Source organism: Lepeophtheirus salmonis, chromosome 13, assembly GCF_016086655.4.
Source record: "Lepeophtheirus salmonis chromosome 13, UVic_Lsal_1.4, whole genome shotgun sequence".
NCBI lineage: Eukaryota > Metazoa > Arthropoda > Copepoda > Siphonostomatoida > Caligidae > Lepeophtheirus > Lepeophtheirus salmonis.
This window is the reverse complement of record NC_052143.2, coordinates 3,976,312-3,987,589: the sequence shown is the minus strand read 5'-3', so window position 1 is coordinate 3,987,589 and position 11,278 is coordinate 3,976,312. Positions and strand designations below refer to the sequence as shown.

Sequence of the window (11,278 nt, the reverse complement as noted above, 5' to 3'; positions counted from 1 at the left end):
TAAGTATTCCGTGGTACATTACAAAGTTCAAATACCCACGTAGATAATAAACATGTAATAACAATTGAGATGATAGTTGGTAAACTGATGTTGTAACTAAATGACGAAGAAATTTCAATTTGTACACTGTACTTACATATACAAGTTGCAACTCGTATAGACATATTAACTTGTACATAGCAGTCAATTACAAAAGTAAATTCGTATAAGGATATTTCTTATAAAACATTTTAGTATTAGGACATTTTATGTAACAACAATTTTGTATAAAACAATTTCTTATAAATTCATAAGGAAACAGAGCAATATTCATGACTTTATGAATTATGTGCCCCGAATGGTGGGGTGGTTTTCAAGTATCGTTGGCTTCCAAAACGGGATACAATTCCAAATTGTACTCCGAATTGTGGGCCTAAAACCCGACAAAAATTCGGGGTACGATTATGGGGGTTGTAAGGGACTCATAGTTATTTACAAGTATCGGCGGTATATTGCCTCCCGTTTTGGGACCCGGTTGTACCCAAAAACACAGTCTTTGTAACTTTATTCTTGGGATTTAATTAAAAAAATATAGCGGCCTAAAAAGCGTAAAGGATACTTTTAATTTTCATACATTTTTTTTAAGAAATATATTTTTTTTTCCTATTTAATATTTTATACTAGCAGTAGTTAGTGTTGACTATTGGGTCGATCTAAAGCATGCTTTAGTCCATTATTTATTGGTATGAGTCGATCACCTGATCGACCCACTCGGTCGGTCCAAAAAAACGAACCAATAATAAAAACCTAGTCACGTGACTCGGTCCCGAAAGAACCTTTTTAAAATTATACAACCGGCCTGCGGAAACATAAGAATGTACTATTTGGAAATACCAACAAAAATTAATAGTCCATTTTTTTGGTATATAATAATTCATATTATGATATTGATATATAGCTGATATATATTATTGTAAAAAAAGTTGTGTGACGTCACATTTTTTCTCATTTTTATTGGTCCAGACCGCAGTCCATCGACTCAGCACATAGTTTAGACAGATAAATATTATGTCCGGTTCATTCAGTCCAGACCGACTCAACACTAGCGGTAGTACTAGGCATTGACTGGAGTAATTAGGCTTCGGCTAATAGGTATTTTTTTCTTAAATAATATAAAAGATAACTCCCCAAGAAATCATCAATGTTACTTTCTGTTTTCCATGAGCACAATCACCCGTAGAGTTGCGAAGGGGTGGAAATTTTGCTTAATTTAGAGATTTTCTAATGAATAGACTATGTGATGTTGAAATGTTCCGTATACATTTAAAGGACTATTTCTATATTTTTAAGAACATTATAACAAACATAGTTCAATTCAATAGACATAATTCAAATGGCATTGTATCATACTAGAAAAATACACATAAAAATTATTTGAAATAGCCCATAGGTTACTAGTTATGGTTTTCATAACTTGACTTTTCCCGTTTCTACATCTTCTGAGATTATTTTGAAAGTTAAAGAATAATTTTAAAGATTCCAAGAAAAGACGCTTGAAGCTTTGTCTCAAGATAAGCCAGAATCTTTTTTCTATGTTATATCGGTGGCTCTCTACTGTCTTTTATTGACGAGTTTGCCTCTCATGTAGCTGAGCACTCTTAAGAAGACTCAGACTCTTAGATACACAGCCAGTTCCTTCGTGTCCCAAGATTACGTTGGAAGATAACACTTTCATTATTGTTAACTAATCTTCACAACTGAAATAGGATTTTCTCATATTTGGATGGTGTAAGTTCACATAACATCTCAAAATCTAACGTAAGCATATGTTCACAAATTTGAGAACCGTGCGTTCAAGCTCGAGCTTATTATGAGACTTAATTGGATCATAAGAAGGTGCACTTAACCTCGTAAATACATGTCCCCTAAGATATTTGTTCCTAAGCTTTTCTACCAAAGGCACACCTAAAGTCGCTTAAAAATTTCTTTATACACATATTTTAATTAAACCGATCATATAAATTATTATAAGCTATTGCAAATAATGAATGGCTGTCACAAATCGTACGGCACACTTGAACTTCCTCAAGATACCACAGCTCATTAGCACTTAATATTATCAGATTTGCCGTTATATCTAATTAAGCAAAAATGTTACCTTCTAGTTTATACACTGCTGTCGTCAACTACCGTTGAGAGAGTATTTTCAAATGGTGGTCAATTATTTAAGGATAGATGACAGATTATACAAGATGAAAACTTTGAGAAAAAATTACTTTTGTCAATGAATAAAATATTTAATAGTTAAAAAATTGCATTACTCATTTTTTTTTTTAAATACAATTTTAGATCTCTAACTTTTATTGATTCCTGTACATTATTTATCTTCATTTTTTGGTGCAAGTAATATTTATAAATTTCCAGAATTTAATTGCAATCATAAAGAGTTGTCTAATTGAAGTACTCCAATACGAGCGCGCTCAAGATTTCTTGAACGGACTAATACTCTGCGAAGACAAAATAATGAATGATAATACACTTAAACATGTATTTATTGTTAAATTGATTAAGTAAGTGTACAATGTATTAATCAACACGAATTTTACGTTATAATCATTTGATACACTGCAATACAGATTTTGAGTTTAATTTTAAACATGGAAAATTATGAAGAATTGGAAGAGGAATCTCAAGGACACCTTTACAGGGGACAATCACTGAGTCATTTTCTGTGCGCAGATTGAGCCTTAGCTTAGCATTTCCTTCAACCTTTTGCAAATTAACTAATTTGATTTCGTCGAAGAGAAAATCATCTCTTTCATCCATTAATGGAAAAATGGGGCCATCACCTCGTTGTACATTTTTTGATCTACAAGGTTCAAACAAAACAGTTATAGGTGCATGAGAATTTTGGTCTTTTGTCGTGGAAATGAGTTCTACATTTGGACTTGAGAGTTGTAGTTCGAAGTTTTTACATATATTATCTATTTTAGGACTGGTTTTATTTATATGTAGCTTTAGAATGGCTTCATTTGTGAAATTGGATTCTCTTACGGTAATCTTTACAATATAAGATAAAACATTCAATGCATTCGTATTTGAAGCCCCCGTAATCCAAACAAATGTCTTATTTTCCTTATTATATGAAAGTCCAATGACATATTTAAATTGATTATCGAAGATGGAGGATACGTCTGCAGAAAGCACACAAGACTCAAAACGACACATTTGGAAGAAAAGCACTTGTTTTGTATTACATGTATTACTTCTCAATGGCGCACATAAATAAAAAGCCTGCCTAGTAGACACTTTGATCTCTGGCCTCATTTTTGTGACGACGCTTGTGTCCTCACCACTCATAAAGCTATCAGATAATTTGATAAACACTTCTTCAACTCGAATATTTTCTCTAATATGCTGTAACAAATATTTCATGTAAAGGCCTTGGCATGCTCCAAGAGATTTCTCATAACATTCAAAACTCTTCATAGATGGCTGAGTACCATAACTAATGACAAAGCTAGATTTAAATGATATAGCTGGATGTTTAGTATTTTGGAGTTTCTCTTGAAAATACTTGGGTGGATCGTCTCGGCATGAATCATAGAGAAATACACATAAAAGGGGACCACATGAGTCAATCTTACTCTCTAACTCTCCATGCCAGATAAATTCCTTTAAAGATCCACTTAATGAAGAGTTGATACCAGTTAAATATACATTAGTTCCTGATCCAAGGGCATGTCCATTATAGTAAAAAAGTACATACGTTGTATCGTCAATAAATGTACACAAAAGTTCTACAGCACTTCGAATTTCTTCAGTTGTTAAATTAATAAAAGAAAAAATTTTAAAGTCCATTTCTTTTAACGCTGTCATAAGTACAGAGCCATCATATTTAGGAGCTTGAAGTTCATGAAAATCATACGTCTTGTAGTCTTCTTGACAAACAATTAGTGCTATTTTAAAGCCTGGGAAACTATTGGGAATCGACGAACAAAATGATACCGGTACGTTGACAGATTGACTCACAATTCGTTCGTTAGTACGAGGGCAGGTTATTAAGCAAATATATACCCAAGTTCCGATAAAACCATATGAAGTACATTTTGGAGCTTCTGTAACTATATCAACCAATTGTGGGCCTTGACACACAAGGATAAGATCTGTACGCTCTTCCGGCTCATTTCGATCAATTAAATCCTGTTTCAATCCTCTTTTACACCATTCGTAATTCAAATAATATTTACAACTTGCAACAATTTCAAGGGATATTTTATCACCAATATTGACCCTCGACGATGAATTAAAAGAGGGCTGTTTGAGGATTTGGATGTTTTCATTTTCAAAGGTAATATTGTTGTATTGGATATCTTCTAAACTTGGGATATCTATGACTAATTTGACGACATCAGATTCAACAGCTTGAAACTCATTGGATATTTTACATTTATATCGTCCCGACTGCTCACATCGAAGATTTGCTAGTTTGAGTTTTCCATTATGGTCATCTTGAGAAAAAACCTTAGTATCTTCAAAATACCATTCATACTGAAGGGGATGAGTTGACTCAGCAGTAATATCAAACTCAGCTGAGCCACATAAAAAGCTTGTTACGTCAGAAGGTTGATTAATTATATTAATAGATCCAACTTCTACTTTAATTTGAACACAGCTACTTAATACGTCCTGTGCACATTTGTCGTCAGGAGTTTTTACAGGGATATTATGGTAAATACGGCAACGATATAAACCACAATCTGACAACTGAATGTTAAAAATATCCAAAATTTTACATTGAGAATCTACATCAATCCTTATCCATTTTTTCAAATTTCCTTCTTCATCATAAGGCATAAAAAGCCATTGGTAGTGAACGTAAGGGATGCCTAAAGCATCTATTTCCAATGTAGTAGATGAGCCAAGCGGAATTGAAATTAGATCAGGTGATAAGTCTTTCAAAATTGTAATGGGCTTATGGATTTCATGCAAGTCTGACAAAAAGCTTATGGTTGAACTTTTAGCTCCAAACAAATTTAAACATAGCGTTGTAAGCCAACCAAATGTTTTTTGGGATCGGTTTGCGAATAAGTTGATCAAGGAGGATGAGAATTGATCCTCTTTAAAATTCTTCGAAAAATTTGGACATCCATCAACTATAGCCTTTACATCATCATCTTTCAATATTTTTTCTAACAATTCATATTTAACAGAAGATATCATTTGAACAACTGCATTCCATTCCTCACTTTTTTCCCTCTTTATCTTCCATAATGGCCAATTGTAAGGGATTCCATCCCGAGATGATGAATAGTAGAACACCATCATTTAACTAATAAAATATTGTAAGCTTTTTAAACATAAATTGATTTCGTTGTTAAAAACCGGTCTATGCATCCAAATGGATGAAAAGAGTACAACCTGATCATTTGCTTCAAGATGCCCAATTTCTTCCGAAATAGCAAATAAAATTTCAGATTGCTTGACATATGCTCTGGAAACAACTTCAATAGATTCCTCAATATTAGATACTTCAATTTTATTCGTACTGCCGTCTATGGATTTGTCAATATTCCATGTATTTTCTAAAAATGATTGTGATGAAGCATTAAAACTTTGACTATTCTTTATTTTATCAATGTAGGGCTCTAATTTTAATGCTAAACGAAGACACTTTTGAGAGATACTTTTCAAGTGACAGGTTTCATGTTGTAAAGTAGAAGAGAAAACATCTTTATGGTTCAATGATTCATTTGTATCGCGTTTTAATTCAATTATTTTCTGAACAACATCTTTTCCTTTTGTCCACTCAATTTTCCATTTTGATAATAGGCCAATAAATGCTACTACATTTTTCTTAGTTTGTTCTTGAAATGAGAAAATCGAAGGAGAACTGGAATTCATAGCATTTATAACTGGAACAAAATGAGATTCATATTATTTTAAAAGGCTTTTAAAATATGAATATACGTAATCATGTATTTAAATAATTATGCATGTAAAACAAATGAAAAATATATCACATCTTTGGATAAACATAACGACAATTAATCCTTATGTATAAGAAGTGGAAAACATCCAAAAGAAAAGTACGCTGAGAAATCCACTTCTTCACTTTCTTCTTCCCACAGCCGAGAAAATACATCCTTATTACAGTCATAGCACTCAATATATGATTTACAATCAAACTGATCCGATGTAAACGAATATATAATTCCATTGACCAAACAAACATTTTGTACTTCAAAGTAAAATTTACCGACTAATTTTAGGGATTCGTCATTATTTGGCACAAAGCAATAAAGTTCATGTGAATTTGCAGACGTTAAGTAAATCCTATTCTTAAAGGAAAGTGCATTGCAGAATTCCATTTTTGGCATTGCTATTTTTGATAACCTGAAAATGAATTATTTGATTCCAAATTTAACTCATTCGATAAGTGTGCATAACGTTTTGATAATTACCGAGACCAGCGATTTTTGTTGACATCATAGACGCATATTTCAGATTTGAAAATGTAAATGCTATTTTCACCAAATGAGCAAATAGCAGGAGAATACATTGGAATGGGTAGAGGTTCAAGATTTTTAATATCACATGTTTCTAAGTCAATCACTATGACGCTATCTAAAACGCAACGGTGTTTACCATATCCCCCTACAAGATATATTTTTTCCCCTATTGAACAAACTGAATGATGTCTTTGAGGATCTAACAAACTTAAAAGCTTGTTCCATTTCGACGTGAGGGTATTATAACTCCAGATCATTTTGTTCCATTTATTTCGACCAATAGTAAACTCTCCTCCAGAAATAATGACATCATGTCCATGAGCCAACACTTTATATCCTGTAGCCTCACACGTTCCATCATTAACCTTATTCAAAGTAGCTATAGGTGTAAGCTTTTTAGAGGCAGGATCGAACATGAAAAGAGAAGAATCACGTAGTCTTCGATGCGAACGGATTTCAGGATCTTGAGAAACTTTACGAGCTACATGCCCAACTACACAGGGATAAAAAGGAGGACATCTTGGACCTTTATTAGAACTTGATATAAGTACTTTCTCTTTCTCCTCAAGGTTAACGAAAATGTCCGATGAGAATAACTGATCTCTTTCCAAATCACTCAATTCAGATATTCTTATACAAAGAAGGAGTTCTAGTGCATGGCTGCTCCTTTCATTTGAAAAAGTAATCCAATCAACTATAACTTTAAACACATCAAACTCCCGTTTCACATAAAGAAAGTTCGAATTTATAATACTTTTAACAATATCTAAATTAAGTTCTTGAGCAAATACTAGAGCATATGAGAAACATTTCACAAAATTACTAAGAACAAATTTCTTTGCCATAGCATGTAAATTCACTTCACTTATAGCGTCCATTTCAGTCATAATCTCTAGGGCATTAGAAAAATTAATGTTCTCCGTAATATAATTTTTACACTGTTCATAAACACTGATAAATTGGAGCATTCCAGATACTCGTATGATATCGAAAACATTTGAATCCGTCAAAAAAAATAGGTTTGTTACTTTTACATCCATCCAGAATGTAATTGAATGATAAATAATCAATGTCGTGTAGAGTAATTTCAGACTTGAGCTTCTCAACAAATTCATCTCGAAACATTGCTTCGAAATACAAACTTTTCTCCTTGAGAAGGGATCGATTTGAATATATAACTTTTGAATCAATGATTAGTGACACTTCATCTTGAATTTCTGACATCCTGAACTCTGTAAAAACAAAAAAAAATTCTATTAAGTGTGATATCATCAATTAATTATAATATATATATATCTTATATTTTGTCAATATCAAATCATCATGATATTTCACTAGTAAGAGGAAGATAAATAACTGGATTTTTAGTTAACATACGTATTATAAATTTTTTTATAAATCTTTATCAAAAAAATAAAGTAAGAGGTAGGGATAATTTTCTTGAAAAAAATGTAAACTTTATGCCAAATCTCGTGTTTGCCCAAGAGGAATATTATTATCAATTAAACCTCAAATATTTCGAGTGAAATACATTATTTTAATGTATGGCCTATTCCATCATTCTTCTACGATAGCAGGAATGAAATACTGCATAAAGACGTCATCATGAACAATAAAAATATGAATCATTTTCCCATTTACAAAGTTGGCAATTACTTTTCGAGGGTTAATTTGCTCTGAGTGTAAAAAAAGATTGAATCTTCGAAGTTCAATCTTAACACTAGCTGTTCCATTCACAGCAACTTGTTGAGGTTGAGTGGCACCGGTATGACATATTTTGGGTACTTCCAGATCCTGAAAATATGTTCCTAAGGATATAGAATCACTCTCTAGCTTCAATTTTAATTTTCCATTATCTCCCGTCGTATCCACTTCAAGAATCATGTGATTTCCTAAATTCTTGTAGCGTTCTACAATGTGTTTTAAGTTTTTCAAAGGTGGAAGGAAAATACCAATGCGATGGATTGGCATGTATGGTTCTTGATAATTTTGCCAATGTCTACAAAAAAAAATATTAAATTAGAAAAATATAAATATGTCATTTATCTTTGGACCATTCTACGCCATATCGCAATTTTTACGAGCATTCATTTAATTAAATTGGGAAAAGACGAATAATATCACGAATAAATAATAACTAATTCACTTATACTTTAGTTTAACCAAAATTATATATATATATATCATCAATGTTTAGTGTATACAACATTTAGTGAAAAAAATGGATATAATAACCATAATCGTTTGAGTCTCTTTGATAACTAGTTCCAAACTTAAATAATTGAAGAATGTATTTGGATTGAGTTTATAAAATGATTGGATACCTTGCAATGAAATAGTAATATGCACATAAAAAAATATTTGAATTTCATTATTCTATCAATTTCAGCTATGGAAATGGTTAGATATTTTTAGGCTTACTTTCTAGGAATGAGATTCACAGGAATATCATGAACACAGAGTCGATCTTCAATCTCCAAACTTAAGCAGGGACGATCTCTTTTCTTTGTCAATTTGAACTTAAGACTAAAAAAAGCAGTGGATTTGAGAATGGGATGAAGGGCCTTTGTAAGTTGATCCGGTTCAATTTCAATGTAGATGTGAGGACTCTCATCATTCACTCCCTCCAAATTGTACTCATTGAAGAAGCGGATTTGTTCTAAGAATTATGGATTAATTAAAATAAATGAGTAAATGAATTATTTAAATATGTAATGAAATGCACAAACCCATTTCGACCCAAATAGAAGGACTCGATGGAGACGATTCTTGAACTATAAAGAAGAAACGATCTTGACTTAAACGAAAAACGCAGGTTTTAGCCATCTTTGATATGGTATTGAGAACGGTATAAAACTTTTTTATAGCCAACATTTCAGTCATTCGGCAACGAAACTTCATTTTTGATATTGAAATCGAATAAACTCGAGGGAAATATTATTATAAATAAAAATAGTAATTTAATAAATAAGTTGTTAACTTACTTGTAATCTTTTATTTTGATTTTAGTGTGACGTCATAATAATAACAACATTAACATAAGGTAAGGAGGCTAAATAATATAACTGAAATATAAGAAAAATATAATAAGAAAAATTATTCTAAGGCACTGTTTAAGGCAAGATACTTAGGGATAATCTTGATATAAGTTGTGTCGATAAAAGATTTATTTGCTTTTGTATAAAATTGTTCTGGCTATTTTGATGACGTCATAGAGCAGTCAATTGAGGAGGAAATTCAAATTTATATAACTCATTGTATTAATAGACATATAATTGTATTTTATTTTCTAATCAGATAATTCTATTAGTGTAAATTTTTACCCTCCGACGATTAAGGTACTAAAATTAATTTAAAAAATAAATTAAAAGTTGTTTTGAATTAAAAAATAAGAACATACATTTTCAAATAAATATCGTATAGCGAATAAATCATTAATATATTAAGAAGAAGTGGATAATATGCACTCAATATGAAATGCTCATTTAAAAAAATATGAAGTAACAATAAGACTTTAATTTGTCATTTATCTTGAATATAATAAAAGTAGAGTTCAATGTAATTATTTTGCTAACATAACCGAATATGCTACCTTGAATAAGCCTCTTTTGCCTTGTGATTTTGACTCTTCTCCCTTGAGAGAGATATATATTAATAATACGAGGAAAATCATGTATTCTAAAGCATCCCCCCACTTTTATATAGCATGGAATAGTTAGTAATACAGGCCAACAAAGCATTTGTAAGCGCCACTCTAGATTTTTGAGCGAGAGCCGGAGGTGCTCCTTGTTTTGAATAAAGAGCGAGAGCAGAAGCGCGCTCGCTATTTTAGAAGAGCAAAAAATTGCTCGAATTTCGCTCATTTATATAAATGGTGGATGTTTATAACTTAAATTGGGGAAATCAATTTGATGTCATTTATTTTTAATGTAGATAAATTCTTAATCTTTCACCAAGTTTTTTTTTTTTTTTAAATCCTTTTAATCGCACTATTCGATATAAAATAATTCATTTCAGGATAGCTTTCAAAAGTACCAAGAAAGTATAATGGATTGAACAAAAGTTAAAATGGATCTGAAAAAATTTATTTTTCTAGGCTTTGATAAAGTTTTTAATAAAATTTAACTATGCGACGTATATCAATTTTAACTCGACATTAGTACCTTCAATCTTTATTACCGTACAATATGTACTTTGTCTTGTCTTAATTTTTAACCTCTGCTTTTTTTTCAATTACTATCATTAATTGTATGGAGAGCGTGGTATTCATATACTCGAATTTCATATTATACAATTCCATTGTAGGTATTTAAAAATATCTTCTTTTGCACAGTACTGTATTCTGTAATTCATGAAAATTTCATTCAATTCTCTTGATGTTTAAGAAAGTTGTGTTGTTTTATTGAAATATCATATTTTATTATATCACAGATTTTGGTGTAGGTTATAACATTAACAGATTTAACACTACGAAAAAATGGCGTGAAATTCCGATGATAAATTGGTCATAACTTCCTTAATATTGAAGCTAAAAACATGATTTTTGTATCAAAATGTCTTTTTTATTACCATTATCTATTAGATAAAACAGGTTTAAAAAGGGAAAAATTGAATTGGATTGTTTTTTGTAACATGCATACATAGAGTTGTCAAGTTCAAAAACGAGCGAAAAAATGAGCGCCGATCATTTTTCATTGAGCGGAAGCGCGCTCATTGCTTTACAAAACGATCGGAAGCGAATAATATGAATGATTTTGAAGTCTCTACTCGCCTTACAATAACTCGCA

General features: G+C 31.3%; 1 protein-coding gene and 1 long non-coding RNA gene across 5 annotated transcripts; one reads left to right on the top strand and one right to left on the bottom strand.

Annotated features, from left to right (window-relative positions):
• Positions 1–2,513: 2,513 nt before the first annotated feature.
• Positions 2,514–10,184, bottom strand: LOC121127421 (Hus1-like checkpoint clamp component). Of its 4 annotated transcripts, XM_071893077.1 has the most exons (6): positions 9,619–10,184; positions 9,476–9,556; positions 9,221–9,415; positions 8,913–9,150; positions 6,444–8,490; positions 5,895–6,375 (listed from the first exon to the last, which is right to left on the bottom strand). In XM_071893077.1, the coding sequence occupies exons 3-5, from the start codon at positions 9,390–9,392 to the stop codon at positions 8,049–8,051; spliced, it is 852 nt and encodes a 283-aa protein (XP_071749178.1). In that variant the 5' UTR covers positions 9,393–9,415; positions 9,476–9,556; positions 9,619–10,184; the 3' UTR covers positions 5,895–6,375; positions 6,444–8,048. The 4 variants fall into 4 exon arrangements, with proteins under 4 accessions (XP_071749177.1, XP_071749178.1, XP_040578696.1 ...); XM_040722762.2 differs by lacking the exon at positions 9,619–10,184 and having other exon boundaries at positions 9,476–9,564; XM_040722761.2 differs by lacking the exons at positions 9,476–9,556; positions 9,619–10,184 and having other exon boundaries at positions 9,221–9,469.
• On the top strand, positions 8,592–9,474 carry LOC139907086 (uncharacterized). The gene is made up of 2 exons (XR_011783414.1): positions 8,592–8,829; positions 8,881–9,474. It is a non-coding gene; the product is annotated as an uncharacterized lncRNA (long non-coding RNA).
• Positions 10,185–11,278: the final 1,094 nt, after the last annotated feature.

What these genes read in the sequence shown, in the direction of transcription:
- LOC121127421 (XM_071893076.1), bottom strand. Translation starts at nt 5,307, where the DNA reads ATGATGGTGTTCTACTATTCATCATCTCGGGATGGAATCCCTTACAAT.